The following is an 18,413-nucleotide window of genomic DNA, read 5'->3' on the forward strand; positions in this document are numbered from 1 at the left end:
GACACTTAAGAATTGCGTGTCATCTTTGTTTGCTTTGGCATTGGCTCTGTGTTATCGTGGTGGTTGATCTGCTTCTCAATCTGGGGAACTAGCAAAGCTTTATATGTTGTGTCATCAGCTTGAGGTTAGCAGATGAACATTTTAATTAATACCAGCACATTCATAGCACTACAAAACACTTGAGTAAATCTGTCTTTTCAAGACGCGCAGTGTGTATTTGAAACATGCTTTCAAGATATTTTTCTTTCATTTCAAGCAGGTTCTACCTAAGTCCTATAACCTTAACACGGAACATCTTCACTCTTAAAAACATTTCCAACAGTCAGTGCAGTGGAGTTGTACCTTGGGTACTGGAATTTTACAGGAAATTTTACAGAAGTTTGTGCAAGGTATTGTATTTTAAGTAAGACCTCCTTTCACATGCACCATGTGAGCTTGCGTCTCCGCTAGTGAAGAGCTGTCACAGATGGGCTGTCATCAATGCTGTTGTGTCATCTTACACCGAGTATCTGGCTGTACAGCTTGCTGCATTTCTTCTAATGGGTCTTGTCTGCCAAAAAAAAAAAGTTGAGCAGGAAAACAGTTCTTTGACTTAGCAGTCACCAGCATCTAACCATTTTCATTGAAAAGTGGTGGTCTTCGCTATTTCGTTCTAATTTCAAGGATCTTCCCTCATTGTTTTCTAGTATCCCTGAATATGGGTGAACTTACTCCTGCAGGTGGGAGAAAGCTGGGGCTGGGAGCAGAGAGACCAATCTCACTGCTCTTTATGGTTGGTTGCACATACATCTTTGTTTTTAAGCTGCTGGAACTATCTGGAGAAAATGGAAAGACTGGGTCAGATGCAGCATTACGAAACTGAAAAGCACACAAAGTGCAGTTTCAGGTGTGAGCTGTGCAGTGTCCCAAGGGTTCGTGAGTTCCTGGTGAAGAACTGCTCGGTGTTGTGGATGGAATTGTTTCACCGTCGCTCTGGTGCATAAGCGACTCCTCAGAAGGTCGACGCGTGGGGTCACCTCTGCTCTTAGAGCTGTCTGTCGGATCCCCCACCTGCAGCCGTGGACCTGGTGACAGGCAGCCTCAGTTTCCCGGGAGGGTTTATGGAGCAGGAAGAGCCCGTCTGTGTTTCTCCACCAGTTGTACCTTGCTGGGAAGAGCTGCTGACTCATGCAAACCTCTGGTACTGATTAACCGCTGCCCTAGGGAGCAGGCAGAGGGGTGGGATGGAGATGGATCAGCGATTGGTTTGGGGCTGAGGATGGGAGATGGGATTTGGTGCTTCTGTGCGATGTGTTACAACATCTGAAGAGATCTCCTGCCTAGGAAGTCGGGCAGCAGCCCTGGAGGTGGGCACGCTCTGTAAGCAGGGTCTGCTCGCTGCTCACCATGTCTTTCATCCAGGTAGACAAGGACTCAGACTTTCCTCTCCAAAATCTCCCCTATGGGGTTTTCTCTACTAAGGAGGAGGTAAGCAAGAGTAAACTTTGTCCTTGGGGTGTTGTAATTGTTCTGAGGCTGTGAAGAAGAGCAGAAATTCCCGGCAGCCTGGGATAAAGGAAGACTTCCCAGCCTGAGACATTTGCACAGGCTTCCTGACTTGACAGCAAAACTGTAGCTGCCACACTGTCTTTTTTCTTAATGTGGTTATTTTGATGACAGCTTCTTTAAAATTGCACAAAAGAAATGAAAAGTGTCTTAAGAGAAGTACTTTGGGTAATACATACAGTAGTTTTTGTGTGTTTTTGACTGTTTTTATGAAATCATTAAATCTGCCTTTGATCCTTTCTCTACTTAGAGGCACAGCACAGTTCACGGTGACTTTTTTTTTTTTTTTTTTTTTTTTTTTTTTTTTTTTTAACTTGATCCCTCATTTTCTTTGTGAGTGGAATCATACAGTCACCCTCAAGAAGCCATATTAAATATTTTAATCTACTGTTAATTCTGTAGCACCCAGTCCCCCTGACATAAGGGAAAAGCATAGTCTGTGAGTGAGTGTTACCTCCCGGTATGTTAAAAGCCTGCTCTTGGTGAGTTTGATGGTTGCTAAAACATTAAACCAGGGCACAAAATCTGTGTTTCACTTCCGTGCAGCTGACTCCTTGTGTTTTATTGGACATACATTTTTGCAATGATGCGTTAAAAGTGTAAAAGTGTGTTATGTTTAAAGCTGTTCCCCAAAGGCTACGGATTGAGCCCGCTTCGAGCCTTATATTTTATGATCACGTAAGAAAACATGGTTCAACCTTTCTTCAATGGAGGTAGCTCCATATTCCCATTTACCTGAGGACTTAGCCCAGCTAGGCTGAACCTGATCTCTTGAGCCCCAGAGATACGTCCTCCTGGAGAAGGGTAACGAGTCAAGAGATGCATCTCAGCAGGAAAAAGTGGAGGATTTATTTATCGTTGCTCACGGAAACTTCATGATTAGCTCCTGGTTTCTGCTGTCTTGGCTTATCCATGCAGGTTTAAAAAAAAAAAAAAGAATTTAAACTGGAAGATTGTGTTTTCTGATGTGGTATTTTCCAAAGATAAACCCAAGATGGTTCCTTTAATCTTTTCCTAGATGTGTGTGGTGTTATCTAGCAAGTTTGGATTATTTTTCTGACTCCAGTAACTGTTCTCTAAAGAAAACATCTTCACTCAAACCCTATGAAAAGACAGGCAAGGACTTACAGAAATTATCTAGGAAAATAATGTTCTAAAACTAGCACAACGTTTTAATGATTTCAAGCTAAAGCAGTTGATGTCATTCCTGACTATCCCAGTTACAAATTAAGCTGACGTGACCTTTAGGTTTTTTTCTGCAGGAATGTTTGCTGAATAAATACTTACTATCACATTTGGAATCTTGCTTAGAAATTAGAGGTTATAAAATAGGTTTAATAGCGTGGATTTTCATAGATGGTTATTCCCTTTTGGTAAACTGGGTTTTGTAATGACTGTAACTAGTTTGTCTAAAGACAATAACTGAAATTTGTCTTTGACTGCTGCAGCATTTTCACACACACACCCCCCCTGTACGGCAGCAGCAGGCTGCAGTGGGATGGTCCGTGCTGCTCCCCTGCCGTCACCACCGGCTCCGCACGCGCTTGGCACCGGCCCTGCGAGAGCTGCGCTGGGTGAACGGGGCCTTTGTGTCTTGGGGTGCATCTGCCTGGCAAATGCAGCCACAATCTACTGGACATGTGGGAAGCTGTTCCTGTAGCGAGGCTAGGGCTTGTATGCAAGTCATGGGCTCCTTGCATGGCATGAGGATGGGTTACACAGGGCAGCCTCATCGGACGTGGCACAGAAATAATGTGGCGGAGCAAGATGCACGGCATTCCTGATACCGTCAGAGAGTCCAGAGCACCCTTCACCTTCTGGGGAGGAACTGTGGTGCAGAAATGCCTATTTCTCTCTCCAATTACGTGGTTATAGGGATCAGATTAATCCTGCCCATGGCATGTCAATGCCATGCTTGTAGAAGGAGGAATAGCATTTTCCTACTCCACGGTGTGTTTCAGATGTACGGGCTTATTCTGCGATGCTTGTCATCAGTGGGGTGGGCAAATACTTCTGGGGAAAAGGGAGCAGGGGAAGAAGCCTCTGCTGCTTGTCCTATCCTTCCCCAGAAAGATGGGGATGATGAGAAGGCACTCTCCCCTCCCTCAGGGTCTGCAGGGAGTCTGCAGTGATGCTCTGCCTCTAGGTCTTAACGTTTTTCAGCAGCCAGTCTTATCAATTGCTGTGTTATCAGACCCTCCTCCTCGATGGATTAAACTCTCTGTGGTCACTGTCTTCCCCCATGCCCTCTGTGGAGGATTTGTGGGTACAAACATAAATTCTTCTCTTCCTCTCCTCCTCTTGCTGCTTTGCAGCCGAGGCACAGGCTCGGGGTAGCGATTGGAGACCAGATTTTGGATCTCAGCGTCATTAAGCATCTGTTCAATGGACCGGCTCTTGCCAAACATCAGCATGTCTTTGACCAGGTATTTATCAGAGTCTGTTGTTCTGATTTCCACACACATTTTGGAAGTATTCCATAAGGGACTTTAGCAACTTAGGGTGAGATCATGAACATGAACTGGAAGTGTGTCACCCGGCAGACTCTGCTTACAGGGAAAACTCATCACACCTGTGACAGTAAGGAAGGAAGAGGCATTGGAGGTCCAAAGGACACTGAAAGTTTCATCAGTCTTTGGCAATGCAAGGGTCTGACACAAAGTCTGAATGTTACTTCAGTCCCACTTCTGTCTTCCAACACTTCATGACAAGGAACTTGATGGGATTTTAGCAACAGGAGGTTGTGTTAAGGGTAAAGGTAAATACAAATGACCTCTGGTTACAGCTAATTGAGATCTCAAAGCCACTAAGGTGTGAAGGAGTGTGTTAGGATGGGCATGACGCAAACATGCAGCAGGTCCTGCTTCAGAGGACTTGTGGTGGGAGGACAGGAGTGCAGGCACTTACGAACAGGGAGGACGGGCAATCTGGGCACCTACCGCCGTGTAACCCTGGGATGAAAGTGCAGGACGTCTTCCATGCATGGGAAGATTAAGCAAAATGTGGTCTTTTCTCTGCCACCCCACCTCTCTGTGTCACCTGTCAGCCTACCCTGAATGCCTTCATGGGGCTGGGCCGGGCGGCGTGGATGGAGGCGAGGGCTTTTCTCCAGAAGCTGCTGTCAGCCGGCGAGCCGGCCCTGAGGGACAACGCAGAGCTGCGGAGGAGGTGAGGGAGCGAGTGGGGCATGGTGACCTTTTAGCTGTGCCCTGTATCACCCGCATCACTCTGTGATCTGAGGCACCAAAATTGAAGGTCTGAACATGGCCACCTGCCACCTGCATGGGAATTAACTGGGGTTTGAGCATACTGAGAGCTTCCCTCTCTTAATTATGTCTCTGATTAATCCTTTAACTGCCCGCAGGTCTGGGGTGTCACCCTCTGCCTGGGAACACTGAGCTGTGCCCTGGGGTGTGCCCAGACCTGCTGCCCTCTCTGGGGGGGGTGAGCTGGGCTGCAAGGGTCTCCAGTCCACATTGCTTCACCTCCCCCAGCACTGCCCTGCCTGGAGCATCCTCTGGTGTGGGGAGACCCCTCCAATTGCTCCTCAAACCCCTCCTGACTTTGCTAAAATCAAATCTGTTATGCTTCAGATACAGGGCAGTGCACTGGTGTGTAGGAGTGGGAGGGGAGGATCGTGCTCTGCTCTGTGCCATGCTGATGGAAAACGTGTGTGTCCGTAAATCACACACCTTCTTGTTTGTCTGGACTGATGCTTTAAACTCTGCAAACACCTGCCCTGGCAGTAAGCAGGAGCCATTCCTCCCTGTCCTGCCGGGGTTGAACTGCTGCTTGACACAGGGCCCTTGAGCAGGCCCAGCAGTTTGAACCGAGAGCCACGTCCCATAAAATCATCCTTTCCACGCAGCAAAGGCAGCGGTAACGTGCTCAGCTGTGTGCATGGGCATGGGGTGTTTCTCTGTGCCCCTTGGGAAACTGCCTCCCTTCTCACTCGCACCTGATGGATGCTCCTTTTGGGTGTAACCATCCCAGTAACAGCAGCTTGTACAGTCATCTTTTTTTCTGCAAGTTGTTTTTTTTTTTTTTGTTCTTTTGTTGTTTTTGTGTTTGTTTTTTTTTTTTTTTTTTACTGCAAGGCTTTGCAAAATAAGTTAAGGAAGGAGCTAGGAAAAAGAGTCAGCCCTTTACATGCTTATAAACCACTTACAGGCAAGAGCTGCAAGTTTTCTGAGAGCTGAAGTTGTCATTTTTCATTTCAGAGCGTTTGTACCTCAAGCTTCTGCGATGATGCACCTGCCAGCCCGCATTGGTGAGTCCCCCACAGCGGAGGGCCGCTCAGCGCTGCCCTTTGCTCCCACCCAGAGAAGCTGCTTTATTTCCAGCTTGCTCAGACAGACAGATCATAGCTGTGACAGGGAATGGGTTTTGCAGGAGCCAGAAGTAGATTATTGTACGTAATGAAAGGTAGGTGCTGTCTGTGGCACAAGAATAAAAGCCTGGGGAAGCTCAATAGCAGCCAGAAAATTCCTGGATGCAATTTTCACTAAATCAGGGCTGTCTGGTGCCACATAACTCATGTCATCAGATTGGCATCACCAAAGGCCTTTGTGACTAGAGCCAGGGAAGAAATGTTCAGTTTCCAACATTTTCCCCATTTGCCATCAGAAAATAATTGAGCTCTTCCCAAGTTTTGCAAGGCAAATACTCCAGCACAGCCTCATAAACAAGCATGAGTCTCCGCCCTCAGACCATTGCTCTGCATCCCAAATCTTACCTCGGCTCCCACGAGGCCATGGACAGCTTTGGAGTTGTTGTATCCATATAGATAGATAAACATTTGCTTGTTTTTAACAGAAATTTATATTTGGACCCAAACCAACTTGATCAAAATCACTCAAGGGACGTGACCTTCAAAGCAGCAGGGATGTGAACTTGCCCATTTCCCAGCCAAGCCCCGTTCCTGCTGGGCTTTTGGCTCTCATGGGGCACAGCCCTGGCTTGGGGCAAAGTCTAGCCTGGCCCAAAAGAACTGTGATGAGTTTCCCTAGAAGCCATACCTTCCGGAAAATAGTTTCAAGTTGAATATGTCTTGTCCAAAAAATACTGTCTCCTAGCACTCGCAAGTGCTGTGAATGCCCTGGCAGCAGGACATGGGCTGCATCATGCAGCTACGAGTTACTGAGGTTTCCACTAGAGTTGGGTTCAGCTCTGCCCTGTGCATGATTCATGCTTGTCCTCAGAGCAAGCCCTGGCTGTGTCCTCTGCTGGGGCTGCAAGATAACTTACCCAGCCTGCAAAACCACATCGTGTAAACGTCCCCTCCCAAGCTGAGGTTTTTTCCCCCCCAGAACTCCCCGATTTCCCATTAATCTGAAGGGTGGGGAGCTGTTTGCCAGGGATGGCAGCAGAGGGCAGCAGATGTCCTGAGTATGAGCCGATTCCCTCCACCTGGGTACCACCGGCAAGACAAAAAGAGCCGTGGGACTTGGCTCGCCTCTGGACCGCTGGCTGCTGCTTTATGTCCGTGTTCTTTCCCCATCGTCTCTACTGGAGGCTTCAAAGAAAGGCCAGTTTTGTCTGCATGATTTCTAGATGAACTGTTAATCACCACCTTTATGCTATTAATTGCATCCCCGTGCTAATAATATCAAATGTTGCTACATGCCTCTACTTAATGCTCTCACTGTCTCTTTTTCTGCTCGTTTCATTGCCAGCAGCGTACTCTGTGTATTAGCCCCAGCAGATGGGGGACTTTTCTACCGTTGATCCCGATTTTATGGGCTTTTTTTCCACGCAGGAGATTACACTGACTTCTATTCTTCACGCCAACATGCCACAAATGTTGGGATCATGTTCAGGGGGAAGGAGAACGCTTTGATGCCTAACTGGTGGGTAGCTCGGGTTTTTCACTGGTGCTGCATTGTTTTGCATGTTTATCTGTATGTTTATGTAATTTTTTAAAAGATCTGAGTAGTCTTTCAGCAAAACACTGATTTCAGTTCAGAGCGGACACGAATCTGTCAAGAATTCAAAGCCAGAGCTGAAAGCCACGTTTCCCCGGCCTTGGCAGCTGCACTGATTACAATGCTGACCTCTGGTTCAAAGACAGATTTACCTAAGAAATTGGGGTTTGCTGAGCGACAAGAAAGCGGTGGCACAGAAGTGCATTAACACATCCAACGTGGCTCTGGATTATAGATTGTTCATGTCTTTATCTCAGAGCAAGTAAGGTGCAGATATTCATGGACATTTGTGCAGAGCGCTCTCCTCATACCTTGCACCTCCTTGGTGCTTCTGCCCCAAAAAGCTGCTCTGGATGGTGATGGTTACACAGCTAACCCATGCCCCGTGGTCCTTTCTCACAAGGCTGCACTTACCTGTTGGTTATCACGGCCGGGCCTCGTCCGTTGTGGTATCTGGGACGCCCATCCGGAGACCTGTGGGGCAAATGAAACCTGACAATGGTAAGTCCATGGTAGGTTTTTAATGTGGCTTTTATTTATTTATTTATTTTAATTTTTTTATTCCACATCAGTAGTGGAGAGAAATGGTCTGGGATGTCTTGTCTAAAACCCAGCCTGGGGTCTGGGCAGGAGAGAGCTCCTAGTTAAGTCCATCGTGTGTTTGCAAGCCAGGCAACATGAGCTGCTCTGTTTCTTCTGGCTGTTACTTTTATGTCCCTGCGTGTCTTAAAATACTCTTTCTTCTACCCACAGAAAAACCTCCAGTGTTTGGTGCTTGTAAGCGTCTGGATATTGAGTTAGAAATGGTAAGACAGGGCTTTTTTTCCCCCTACCACTTGAAAAACATTAAAATAGAATCAGGGAGGAAAAGGTAGGTTTAGCTTCTTCTAAAAGAGATATAAGGTCCATTCCTGTGTTTCCCTCTGAGCAGTGTGTGCAGCAGGCTATAAAGATTTCTGAGGGGGAAATCCTCCTTTCTAACAAGTCGGAGGGTGCATTAGCTCACTGAGTGGTTTGCTAATACAGCTTTTAGGCTGGAAACAGCTTGTCTGGCTAAATCTGAGCACTGGTGCAGCATTCTGGAAGCAGACAGGCATAATTCTTTTTATCAGACACCACGGCCTGGTTATCAGACAACAGTCTGGTTAGCAGTTACCTCTGCAACTGCAGCCAGGATCCTATAATGGGCGCAGGGGATTTTGGAAGCACAGGCTGTCTGCGCCTCGAGTCTAGGAGGAAGCTGTGAGTTCTTGGGAGTACAATTCAAACTCATCCTTCTAGCCGGATGGATACCTGTGCCGTGGGTGTTGTAACAAAACGTCCTTGGAAGGTGCATCTTCTTGTGACTTAGCGTGGTCCAGAAGGGAGAGTTTTATAGGGTTGTTCGTTATGATTTATATCATTTTTATATGATTTATTCCCCATCTCTCCCCTTAAAAAAAAAAAAAAAAAAGGTGGAAGAAGCCTAATAGTAAGAGAGATGGTACTAAAAATGGACTGAAAACCTTTAGTGCTGTATGCTTTGCAGATCGATGCTATGAAGTGGGAGGCAGACCCGTAAAGTGGGGTACACAAAGTGCTGCCACCCCTCTGCTTTGCAGCCTGAGTTTTGCTCCTGGCTGTTGTGAGAGCGGATTTAGACTGCTGAAGGCTTTGGAAGAAAAATCTTCCGTATTGTTGGCAGAAAGAGACTGAGATTCCCTGTAGAATTCTCTGCCACATGCTCAGGCTGTACATTTTTTAAGGGAGCAAGCGCAGGCACCCAGTTCATGACCTGTTTCACTTAGTGGGCACATTTCTCCTCTTCCCCACTGTCCTGACAGGCTCATTGCATTCAGCATCCCCTTCGATTTTAAAACTCTTTCCTGTTCACCGTCTGCAGCAGAGGCACTTCAGTGGGCAAACCTGTTCTGCCTCTGGATTGTAATTAGGAGAGACTGTTTTGCTCCTGCGTTTTGACATCATGCCCTTGTTTAATGAGTGGCTCTTAGCAACACACTGCTCTTCAGTATTTCAAGCCTGCCAGCTTCATGGGGAGGGGAAGAAGGAGGGAGTAGGCCATGGGTTTTGTCTAATTGTGAACGGGAAATGATGCAAAATCCCATCCTGTCCAGCCCTCTGTTGCTTGTGTGTGTAATCCTCTGTGCAGTTGTCCTGGTTTCAGATGGAATAAAGTTAATTTTCTTCCTAGTAGCTGGTACAGTGCTATGTTTTTATTTAGAATGAGAATAATGTTGATAACACGCTGATGTTTTAGCTGTTGCAAAGAAGCAGTGTTTATACTAAGTCAAGGACTTTTCAGTTTACGTACTGCCTGGCCAGAGGAGACTGCGCTGCACAAGAAGGTGGGAGGGGACACGACCAGGACAGCTGACCCAAAGGGGCCAAAGGGCGATTACATACCATAGGACATCATGCCCAGTATATAAACCGGGCGGAGCTGGCTGGAGGGCACCATGGTTCAGGGATTGGTCAGTGGGTGGCGAGCAACTGTATGGTGGATCACTTGTTTTGTATATTTTATCATTATTTTCTCTTCCTTTTCTGTCCTATTAATCTGTCTATCTCAACCCATATGTTTTACTTTTTTTTTTTTTTTTTTTTTTTTTTTTTATTCTCTGTGGGGCGGGGGGGATGAGTGAGCAGCTATGTGGTACTTAATTGCCAGCTGGGGTTAAAGCACGACAGCAGTAAAGATTTTTAGCTTCAAAAACCTCCCTTAATCACCATTTTGCTTTTCAATTTCAGGCGTTCTTTGTAGGTCCTGGAAACAAGTACGGGGAGCCAATTCCTATCAGCAGAGCCCAGGAGCACATCTTTGGGATGGTCCTTATGAATGACTGGAGCGGTAACCGCTGCTGCGGGACTCTGCCTGGAGGGGGGGTTACAGCGTCACGGGAAACCTTAGATAGGGATAAATTATATATTTTAATAGTAGAATAGCGATCACTGAAACCGCTGGGTACGGTTGAAAGGGATGAAAATGAAATGCTGTCTGCGTTTTTCAGGCTCTATTTCAATCCATCTTCGATCAATCAGTAGCACCAGAAATTGCTGCCTAATGAAGATTTATTTACTTATGAAAGAGCTAATATCAGTCTAGTTTCTTCCGGCCAGGGAAGGAGCAGCCCTAAGGATGGTGATTCCAACAGAGGATTGATTTCAGTGTCAGGAGTAGGAAAGGGATTTGGCGATCACACATCCTTCAGTCTCAACTACTTAAATCCATGCAGAAATTTGCCCTGCGACCAGCAGGGACCGTTAGCTGGGTGTAAAAGCGTTGATTAAACTGGGGTTAAACATGCTGGTTATATAGGGATGACCTGACTTGTTTTAATTATTGCTGACTTTTCTTCCTAATCTAGCTAGTCTAAGAAAAGTGGTTGAAGGTCTGAAAGGGATGGATTTAATTCAGAATTTAGGTAGGCTAGAAAAGGGTGGTGATAACATTTCCAATCTGTGTTACTCTTTCACAGGTGCGATGGCTGCACAACTCCTAGGATATGTTTAACAGCACTGCTCTGAATTTTCTCTTCCTAGCCCGTGACATCCAGAAATGGGAATATGTTCCTCTGGGTCCATTCCTGAGCAAGAGCTTTGGGACAACCATCTCTCCTTGGGTTGTTACCATGGAAGCTCTCATGCCATTCGTGTTGCCAAACCCTGTCCAGGTTAGCAAGAGAAAGGGTTGAAATGAAAGAAAAGCAGCGCTAGAAAAATCTCAGCAGAACCTGTAGGTCCCATCAGTAGAAGTCCCTGAGCTGTGCCAATGCCAAGCACTCCCTAGAGTTTCAAGTGTGATCCTGCTTCCATACATATGAAGGCGCCCCGGGTCTTTCTGAGTTCAAATGCTCATTGATGTCACTGGCGCTGGCACATGGTGACCTGAGCTGTCGTCCCGCCTGCTTGAGCAGGGCAGAAAAATCATCTCAATTAAAACATCCGGAAAGTAAACTGATCAAAGAGCTTCTTGTTAGCGTTTGGTAGCACTTTGCATCCAGCAAGCAGTGGAGAGAGAGTGGACTCAAGCCAAAACACTTTGTTTGAGCATTTCCAGTTGTCTGCATTATGTAGACCTTTAGTTAAAACTGAAAAAGATAATGAAGAGTCTTGCAGAGAACTGACCATCTTCTCTGGTTTGGATTAACATCGATACCACAATGATGGAGAGGGCTTTTGGAGCCCACATGCAGAAGAAGGAATCAGATTATATGGCTATCACATCAGTTCAGAAAGATCTTTAAAAGCGTGTGTATGAGAGCAAGCAAAGCAATAATCTGAGCAGTAACAACGGTGAAGTAAATGGGGTGTGCAGCACAGGCTGGTGAAACAAAAAGTCACTGGGATGACTCGTGAAATTTTTCCTTCCTGTTTGTTTAGACTGTGATGCTTTTTATATGCTTTTAGGATCCCAAGCCGCTGCCCTACCTTCAGGATAAAGAACCCTACACTTTTGACATCAAGCTCTTTGTTGCTATTAAAGGTATGGTGATGCTGAGTGGGTTGTAAAGCTGGCATTGCCAGTTAAGGAACGCAGAACAACCACGTGTTTCAGACAACTTGCTCTTGGCTCTGCGGTCCTCCTTTTCCATCTTTGCCCAGATGGCCTTTGTCAGAGAAAGAGGCAAAGCTCTTCATGCTCCCCTTTGGCCGTGCAGCGACGTGTCAAGGAGGGAATGCCTCCCAGATACCAGCATACCATGGGGAGGGCCCTGGGAGGGTCTGCCTGCGCGGGCAGGAGGGAGCAGGGCATGGAAAGGGCAGTGTATGTGGGATTCAGATGTTAACCCAGCTCTTGGCCCTGCTGATTGCTAAGTCCAGGTGTTGCTCCTGTAGTAGACCAGAGAGTAGGAAATGGGCAGCTTGATGCTACCCCGGTGCCATGCACACACTTGTTTTCTATGAAATGCTGGCCTTCATATCAACAGGAAATGTTGTTCCTTGTTTCTTGCTAGTGATTACAATGATCAGTCTCCATCCATCTGTAAAATGAAAAGACTCCAACATCTTTCATCCAACGTAAATTGCTTCCCTGTTTCTTTTATTTTCTGCAGGAGAAGGAATGAGCATGCCAACCACCATATGCAGATCTAATTTCAAGGTAAGGCTCCAGTATCTCTTATTTGCTGATGTCATCAGCTCCAGCCTTGGGCAAATTCAAACACTGATTTTTGCATTAGCCGAAGATCAAAACAGGAATGGCCTCTTGCCGTGCCGAGGTGCAATACAGCTTTGCAGTCGCAGCTGGTAATTTAGATGCAAACTCTCTGCTGCAACGCTGCTCCGAGCCCGGGTCTGCCCTGGCCCCTCTGCACGCAGCATGGTGGCTCTGCCTTCACAGCCTGAGTGAAGCCAAGAGGTGTATGTACCAGCTGCAGGATTTCTCAATCAGTTTGATATTCACATTTAGTTCTTTGCATAGTAATTACCTTAATCAGTAAATCAGTAGTCAGCAAATCAGTAATAAGGAGATTTTTCTATAAAGCCATTAAAATACTGGACTTAATCGTGGATCCTGATTCGGCCGGGCTGGCCTTGAAGAGGAAGAAGAGGAGAAATGACATCCAGCTGAAAGAAGAGAAATTTTAAGGGACTCAATTGCATGTTAATGTACATGTTTGATATGCACATAGCTCATCAGCCGGGCCACAGTAACTACCGAGAATGCAGCACTATGTAAATGTGGGGGTTGCTTTGAGGCTGCTGAAGGTTCTGATTACTTAAGGAAACTTTTCTTTAGGGACAGTCTTACCAGCATCATCCTGAGAATGCAATGCGTTCTGCATAGCCTAATGGCATGTCAGAGAGGTTTGTCCTTCATTGCTTTAGCCTCCTCTTCCTCCTTCCTCCAGCACATGTACTGGACCATGAAACAGCAGCTGGCCCATCATTCAGTCAACGGCTGCAACCTCAGCCCTGGAGATCTCCTGGCCTCTGGCACAATCAGTGGACCCGTAAGTGTTTACATAATGGCAGTCACTGAGAACTGGTCAGCAATCCAAACCCAACTGGTCTAAGCCCTGGTTGATTTGAGCAGCCATGAAAATATCTGCAGTTCTTTCCTAGGCACTTCGGGCTGATGCTTTGGTAGCCCCAAAATCACACAGAGAAGTGATAGGTTTTTTGTTCTTACTGGTTTTGTTTGTTTGCTTGGGTTTGGTTTTTTTTTTTTTTTTAATCTTTCCTGCACTCCTTTCCCTAAGAACTATTTTACCGCGGATGCAAATTAATGTCTGTGCACAAGCCTCCACATGGCCCATTTCTCCTCTATGAAATGCAGCTTTTTTATTTCTGAGAAGAACGTAAAAAGTGCATGGGTATAACTTTTAGTTCCTCTAATGCTACATATTTAGAGCTACCTTCACAAGCTATTATTCCCTTTGAACTGCCCTATGGACATCTGTTGCAATATATGGGTAACTTGCACTTTGTGAAACAGCAAATATAAATCGTGTTCATGCTGTCTGACAGTCAGCCCTCAGTCAAGCTGGTTCCAAGCTGAGATACCTAGACTTCCATTCTGAGCATTTCTGAAGTGCTTTTTGCCTCCTTCGAACTATTGTACTGCAGACTGACGTTAAAGACTTGCAAACATTCACCAGCTTTGCTCTTCTGAAAAACAAGATGTAAAATAAAAATTGGAAAGGTGACTACACAAAAGCACCGGGTTTGTAGAAGTGCCCTCAGTTTGTTTCCACTGTTGCTGTAGCATGCCCAAACTACTTTTACAGGGTTTAGCACTATGTTAAATGCACCAGATAACAGCTGTAAGCGTGACTGCTTACAGCAAGCAATCAATTAAAACACAAAGACAGGAAAACAAGCCAATGTATCAATGAATTAAATCAACAGCAAACCGCTGTTCTATGGAGCTACCATACTTGTGCATCTACTTGAAGCAGCAAGTGGCTTAACGGCAGGAGAGGTACTAAAAAGTTGTTTATTTGTTTATGAACTCTTGCTGCAGGAGCCGGAGAGCTTTGGCTCCATGCTGGAGCTGTCCTGGAATGGAACAAAAGAAATCCCTCTCGGCAGTGGACAAACTCGTAAATTCCTGCAGGACGGAGATGAAATCGTTTTGACAGGTAATGGCCCAACAACTGCTCTTACAGTGCACCAAGGACATGTTTCCATAGATTGATCCCAGCAGTACAAGTGCCTGGTGGGGACATGGGCTATTCTGTACGTTCCTGCCACGCCAGCACGGTCGTTTCCATCCTACCTGTCGGGGCAAAAGGAGGTGGATAGAAATTTCCCTGCAATAAATGCTTTCTGGATTGGATTACTTGCATTGCTAAATAATTAATAATTTTGCTATGCCAATGCGTGAGCGCTAAGGGGTGATGGAGGAAGGTTTGGCTTTATGGGTGAAAATGTCTTGGTTGACATATTGGTGCCACCACAGTCCAAGTTTGCACACGGAGCAGAACTTGGCAAATGCTGAAAAAAGTTATTGTGCAAATACTACTGAATTTGTAAGATAAGCATATTCAGCGAAGTGTGTTGCAAATCAAATATGTAGGGAACAGCGTGAAGCCTTCTAGAACAGCTGACCAGTTCTTCTCTGAAAACGGCTGTCCTTGAGAGCTGTTTCATGCTGGGCCGTGGTTTTCATTTTCATCTTGATAAACTAAGGATTTTATGAATTAAAATCTACCATGGTGTTTTGTGATCGAAATCCCACTCCTACTTCTTTTTAATTCAAAGACTAGTGCAAAACAAATCTATTTTTTTCCTTTCCTGTCATCTTGTCAACACCTTTATGGCTTTGAGGTGGCAAATATTTGGCAAGAACAGCCATGAGAAAATTTTGATTCAAGCCTGCGTGTGTCTTTGCTACATCGCCTACAGAATTTTTAAAGCATATCTTGTGGCGTGCTGTGCATCATCAGATGAGACCCAGCCAGTGCCACACCTGGCCCCGAGCAACTCCATCGTGCTGATGTGATCAGAGATAGTCTGCACAGAGAACAAAACAGCTCGGGCGATGAGAAAACACTTACAGGTGTGATTTAGGGCAGAGAAGATGTGAGTGACTAATGCCTGTGCAGCACCCTGAAGGACATGACGGTGTGATGCTAGTATGTGTTCATGTACCTGTGCCTGCATAACCCAACCAGGACTTTTTGGATTTTTGCCAAAATAGTCTAAAATTTCTCTCTTTTTTTTCTGTTCTCTTTTTTTTTTTTTTCCAGAAAGCTTTTTAACAAAACCCAAGAACTTTTCTGTGATTTAAAAAAAAAAACAAAAACAAAAAAACACACAAAAAACCCCCACCAAAAAAACAAAAAAACACCACATAAAAATGGATGTATTCCAGCCTCCCATTGATGACTCTAAGATGTTTTGGTAGTGCTGCAGCCAGAGTCCCAGTGCCTCCTGTCCAGCAGCCTATGCAGTAGTTTTGACAAACCATATTTCTGTGAGGTGCTACCAGTTTTGCAGAGGAAGATGCTGAGACAACTGGAGGTTGAGACATACTAAAGAGACCCATAGATGATGAAACCAGAGTCCCCAGTACCTCTGACATCCTTCAGCCTCCCCACAACGCAGCAACTACTCCTATTGCAACATGCAGGCATCCGACACTGCTCTCTACAGGCTTCCTATACATTAAGTGCCAAGGAACAGCCCTCCAGCAACTCCGAGTACCACACTGCCCTCCAGAGTTGCAGATCTCCCTCCAGTAACTATGCCAGGAGCCCTAAATTAGGGTACAGTTAGATGTTATGAACGCCCCTTTGGAGTTACAAGCTGACATCCTTGCTGGCAATGAGCACCTTGCAGACTGGGAGCTGCTGGCACGAGGTGGCCAGCTAAGGGACAAATGGGACTAGACCATGATCCATGTTATTCTTCACGCCCAGAACATGAGACTTTAAATCCTGAATGTCTCTAATCTTTAAAGATGACACGTTGGCATTGTTGTTAACCTGGATGAAGGCACCGTTGCCCCAGCGGGACAGTCTCATGTTGATCAGTCTGCTGTGCTATTTGACACTATCGCCGTTTGTGATTGCAGTGATCAGGGCATTGCACCATCCATGAGATCTAGGTGCTGCTGGGACCGTTTGGGATCTGCTTCTATTCAGTGATAGATGGCAGGTCCAGTGCCTTAAGGCACCACTGAGGGATGTCTACTGCTATTGCATCCTCTCCCGAGATGGTGCCATTAGCTCTTGTCAGCTGCCCAACCCATAATTTCTAGCCTCCTATTATCAACTTTGTGTTCTCACTCCCCTTGTGGGAACTATTTCAGAGCCCTAACATGTAAAATGAGAGAAATATATTTTTCCCAAGTAGTGCGTCTCAGGGAGGGAGCGTTGCAAGGGAAGGGTTGCTGGTGGTGTGCTGCAGTTGGCTGCAAAAATCTCTCTGTAGCTCCTTGGCACTCTGCTCAGGCTGATGCTGCTGGCAGCACAGAGCTTTGCTTTGTTAAATGTGCTGCTCCTTGGTACTGCTCTAAATCATAGCTGATAGTGGGGATAACTAAACTGGACTGAAATAATAAGCCGGCGCTCAAAGGAGAGCTGGCAGTAAAGCCTAATGCAAAGCCTAAGTAAAGCAAGTGTCTTACTCAAGTATTGCTCACGAATGAGGATTACCCGGCAGATAGTGGGATGGTGTCTGTGGGCAGGCTGTTACACAAGCACTTAGAGACACTGCTGTCCTTGGAAAAACTTCATTTCAGCCTGGCTGAGAGTTGCACTGTGGGGTAGAGCTAGAGCTGGCAAGGTCTGTCCTCGTGCTGCAGTAACTTTGGCTGCCCTGCAGCCTGAGCCCACCCATCCTCCTCTTCATCGGAGGAGGTTTCCACTGATCCGTGCTAAGGGTGGGAATTCGGGTTTAGGTCTGTTCTGCTCAGCTCCCTTTTGGCATCTCAAAGGCAGCTGGTTTTTAGCACATGCAGGGAAGATGATGCATTCCATTATTTTAGGAAAATCCATCTTTAACTATGAAATCAGTCCTTAAAAATACAGCATATGCCACCTGTGCCCTTGCTTTGATCAGCTGTTTTAGCAGAGAGCTACCGTAGGTCTCCTTGGCTGTTTCTTCCCAGAATAGTCTTCCCAGATGGGCCAGAAGCCCCTGGCTGTGTCCCCTCCCCTCCTTCATCCGCAGCTTTGTTGGTGGATGCTGTTTCTGGAGCAGCTCGGCTGGCCCGTGGCAGCAAGAAGCACTGTGGCCTCTCCGTTCTAATATCATCTCTTCCATCACACAGGAGCGGGGAGAGATTGAATTGTCCTGTAGTTAGAGATGTTGTGACAGGATGGTAACTTCAACAGTCATCAGCAGACCTTCAATGCCTCTTTATATAATAGACAATAAATTGATATTTTGAGTCAGATGGTCATGGAACTACTTGATTTTAGTGAGCAAAACAGACTCTGCAAGGGTAGCTCCTGCTGGTTGAGGTGATTTAATGATCATCTTTCCGGCTATAAGCATCCCGGTGTCCCAAGAGCAGTCCTGATGCTGCAGAAAGAGAATCCAGATTTACTCAGTTAAATACAAGGCTGGGCCGGGCGGCAAATCAGCTTGCCAGTTAGATTGATGATGCTGCAGGTTAGGTTTGAAAACAGAAATATTGCACATCTTGTTTGCTCTTTGATCAATTCACTGAACTTGCATATTGCTGTGTTCAACATTCTGTGCTGCTTTTTTTCTTTTTGTTAATATTCCTGGGCTACTTGAACCCTTTTTTTTTCAAGTTCTCCTTTTTTTTTTTTTTTTTTTTACCCCTCATTGCATTTCTGAAATGTTTGCACTCATTTTTGTTCTCTTTATGCCTCTATTCACTTTTATTTTTGGTAAAATCCTGCTGTCCTTACAGAACAAGCTGTCTGTTGTTTTCTGGCCTTAGGTTACTGCCAGGGCAACGGCTTCCGCGTGGGATTCGGCCAGTGCTCGGGAAAAATCCTTCCAGCCCTGTCGGGTCCGTGA

General features: G+C 45.9%; 1 protein-coding gene across 1 annotated transcript; it reads left to right on the plus strand.

Annotated features, from left to right (window-relative positions):
• The first annotated feature begins 1,365 nt into the window (after positions 1–1,365).
• Positions 1,366–18,413, plus strand: FAH (fumarylacetoacetate hydrolase). The gene is made up of 14 exons (XM_026856285.1): positions 1,366–1,467; positions 3,861–3,971; positions 4,592–4,713; positions 5,766–5,815; positions 7,304–7,394; positions 7,873–7,970; positions 8,223–8,275; positions 10,218–10,317; positions 11,010–11,140; positions 11,877–11,952; positions 12,524–12,570; positions 13,322–13,423; positions 14,437–14,554; positions 18,334–18,413. Exons 1-14 carry the CDS (start codon positions 1,387–1,389, stop codon positions 18,411–18,413), a joined length of 1,260 nt encoding a protein of 419 aa, XP_026712086.1. The 5' UTR covers positions 1,366–1,386.

Source organism: Athene cunicularia, assembly GCF_003259725.1.
Source record: "Athene cunicularia isolate RWA chromosome 10 unlocalized genomic scaffold, athCun1 chr10_part1, whole genome shotgun sequence".
Taxonomy (NCBI): Eukaryota; Metazoa; Chordata; class Aves; order Strigiformes; family Strigidae; genus Athene; species Athene cunicularia.

What these genes read in the sequence shown, in the direction of transcription:
- FAH (XM_026856285.1), top strand. Translation starts at nt 1,387, where the DNA reads ATGTCTTTCATCCAGGTAGACAAGGACTCAGACTTTCCTCTCCAAAAT. An exon ending in TTTTCTCTACTAAGGAGGAG is followed by an intron (nt 1,468 to 3,860) that starts GTAAGCAAGAGT and finishes GCTGCTTTGCAG; the next exon opens with CCGAGGCACAGGCTCGGGGT. An exon ending in TGGATATTGAGTTAGAAATG is followed by an intron (nt 8,276 to 10,217) that starts GTAAGACAGGGC and finishes TTTCAATTTCAG; the next exon opens with GCGTTCTTTGTAGGTCCTGG.